Source organism: Falco cherrug (genome assembly GCF_023634085.1).
Source record: "Falco cherrug isolate bFalChe1 chromosome W unlocalized genomic scaffold, bFalChe1.pri SUPER_W_unloc_1, whole genome shotgun sequence".
In the NCBI taxonomy this organism is placed as follows: Eukaryota; Metazoa; Chordata; class Aves; order Falconiformes; family Falconidae; genus Falco; species Falco cherrug.
In genome coordinates, this window is record NW_026599288.1 from 6049839 (window position 1) to 6052802 (window position 2964).

General features: G+C 39.6%; 1 protein-coding gene across 1 annotated transcript; it reads left to right on the forward strand.

Moving 5' to 3' along the window:
• Positions 1-568: 568 nt before the first annotated feature.
• LOC129734874 (endogenous retrovirus group FC1 Env polyprotein-like) lies at positions 569-2412 on the forward strand. The gene has a single exon (XM_055700227.1). The coding sequence runs from the start codon at positions 1112-1114 to the stop codon at positions 2111-2113; it is 1002 nt and encodes a 333-aa protein (XP_055556202.1). The 5' UTR covers positions 569-1111; the 3' UTR covers positions 2114-2412.
• Positions 2413-2964: the final 552 nt, after the last annotated feature.

A 2964-nucleotide genomic window follows, 5' to 3' on the forward strand; every position in this document is an offset into this window, starting at 1 on the left:
ATTATGGGACCATATCCTCTTGTTACATGGGGAAAAGGTTATGCTTGTGTCTCCACAGAAAAAGGACCCAGATGGATCCCAGCAAAGAATGTACGACCTTTCCGTGAACCTTTACCGCAGACAACTGATACCGACACTGACCCTACAGAATGAAATAAAAACTGTGTGATGATTTCTGTTTTGCATTAATGTCAGGTAAACAAATTCAGGATATAGCATCTAGATTTCGCTTTTTACAGCGCTTGGAACGGACAATATCGCCCTGGATTAAACCACTTAACAAAGGTAATACGTTTGGACCAGACCAGATCCCCAACGCACTGACGGCACCACTAGCAGATATTATCTTCCCTTACATCGACTTTCAACGACACTGTCATGAACCAGATTGGACAGCGTCTCGATTTCTACAGTTATGTTGCTATGAACATGGACCATCTTGTCGACCGTGGATCAAGATTCATTGTGAACTCTGTGATCGCGATCGCTGGCGAGTTGTAAGACTAAGGGACAGATGGGGTCATTGGATACAGTGGGCTGAATGTTTTATGGGACTTAGTTTTTATCATTGATTGAAAGCCTAGAAGTACGGGCTATTGCATGGTTGTTGTTTCAATATATTGTATTAGCAAGCAGAATTTATATTATTAACAAGAACATTACTGTAGGATTAGAGTGTGGACAATCAATTGCAGTGCCTTGGTCATGGACAGTACGACCAGAAGAATGACTGGTTGTAAAACGACAATGGAAAAAGAAAAAGAGAAACAAGCATTGTCAGTAATATGGATAATGATGTTCATACCTGGACCTTGGCCTATTGAAGGTAGCTCTTATCCCCCTTTTCTACCAAAGGTAAATGTTTGGGTCACGTTGGCGAACTTGACTGGACAGGATACTCTGTGTCTTGCTATGGCCACTCCAGATCAGCCTTTTTCCACGTCTTGTGGGCTTACCATTAGACGAATGGCCTATACCTAGGGACCTTCAAAGTCTTTTTCCACCCAAAAACGTATCAAAAAATGTGACAGACAATTGGGATGTATGGATACCCCATCTCCCACTTGCTACTCTGGAACCGCAGGAAATTGAACTCCTTGGTTCAGTAAAAATGGATTTTTGCATAAAATTTAACTACACGGGAAAGAATCTATCTAGGGCATGGGACGTTTCCCCTATTCATCCTGTTTTTAGAAATGCAAGTATCTGGTGTAATTACACTGCTAATAACTTGTCTAAATCTAGCAATGCTCCACTCTCATTACCTGCTGGAGTATTTTTTATTTGTGGTGATCGAGCATGGCCTGTCATTCCTTCTCATATAAAAGGAGGTCCGTGTAGTTTAGGGCGACTTTCCGTCCTGACTCCTAACACATCTATGATTTTACAACATCGCTACTCTCGAAGGGCAAAGCGCGGCGTTCATGCATTTGCCCCCGATTGTGATGATAACATGCAATTTTGGTCCTTTGGCCAACGCTTTATTGCATCTCTTCTGTTGCCTGGAGCTGCTACAGGAAAGGCTCTAGCGACATTAGATAAGCTTGGCTGTTGGCTTGCCAAACAAACTAATGCCACAAGCAGTGCCCTGTCTGGTCTTTTATTAGATGTTGATAGTGTTCGCCATGCGACATTACAAAATAGAGCTGCAATAGATTTTTTGCTTCTGGCACAAGGTCATGGTTGTGAAGAGTTTGGAGGGATGTGTTGCATGAACCTTTCAGATCATTCGGAATCAATTCATGCTAGCATGCAAAGATTGAAGGATGGAGTTTCTCATCTTCAACAAAGTGATACTTGGGATTGGTTAGATAAACTGTTTAGTGGTTGGGGCATTTCAGGATGGTTAAGAAGTTTAGTGAAGATGATTATATATGCTTTAGTTGCTTTTTTGTTTGTTTTATTACTTATACCTTGTCTTTTACAATGCTTACAAAAATTAATAACTCATTCGATTTCAGGGGTTCTTTTTGTGCAACAGGAAGGGGGAGATGTAGGACAAGGCCTCAAGGACAAGAGTCCAAGTACTGATAGCCTGATGAATAGAGACTTGTTAGAACTTGTAGGGCACAAGCCCTGGGAACCAAGGAACAAGCTAACTGCAGACCCCTGAGCCGTTACAGTTGAGGAGGCAACCAGACGGACAGAGAAACAAGTAGCCAGATAAGGGAACGGATGGCGCCAATATGTAATCAAGAAAGCCACGTAGAAAGAAACTCCCTAACCTTGGAATAGAAATTATTGCTAGGTCAAGATAAACTAGTAAGTTCCTATTGTTCTAACGGTGTGCCTTAAATATCAACCAATCAGTGTTTTTTACGCTTAAGATTTAACCAATCAGTGTGTAATATGTAGAAGGTAGAAACATATATAATTGTAAGAAAATCACTAATAAATGGACACTTGCTTGCATCAAGCTGCGTCCCGTCTCTTCATTCGCCGCAGTTCTGAATTACCATTGACTTAAATGGATACATACATATGGAGAGACACCAAAGTGAGAATCAAAATGCATTTCTTCCCATTACAGTGTTGCATAGCTTTACTCACTCTAAGATATGCTACAAGTCATATTTGTAGCCAATTATGTATTTTTAGGTAATTAGTACACTATAGAACAACTGGAATCTTTTTACTCCACATCAAAACCAATTTCAATAACTACATTAACACACAAGGCTTTTTAAAGTATTGAAGAGTAATCTCAATGCTCAAGCATATAAACTGAACCCTCTGATGACTCAACAGTCACTTTGATGATAAATATTTAGAGGTTTCAGAGCCTAAAGTAAACTACAGGTAAATTCAGGAACGATAGAATATGCAGTTATCAGGCAGATACAATGTACACAAAACACCCATCTTAATAGTGACAAATAATACATGAAATTTGCAGATATGTAAAAATTTATATATGTATGCATAAAAAGATAAACATGAGAGTCAATTAAAACAAAGCAAATA

Bases quoted from the DNA above. Each gene is read 5' to 3' on its own strand.
- LOC129734874 (XM_055700227.1), top strand. From the start codon at position 1,112: ATGGATTTTTGCATAAAATTTAACTACACGGGAAAGAATCTATCTAGG.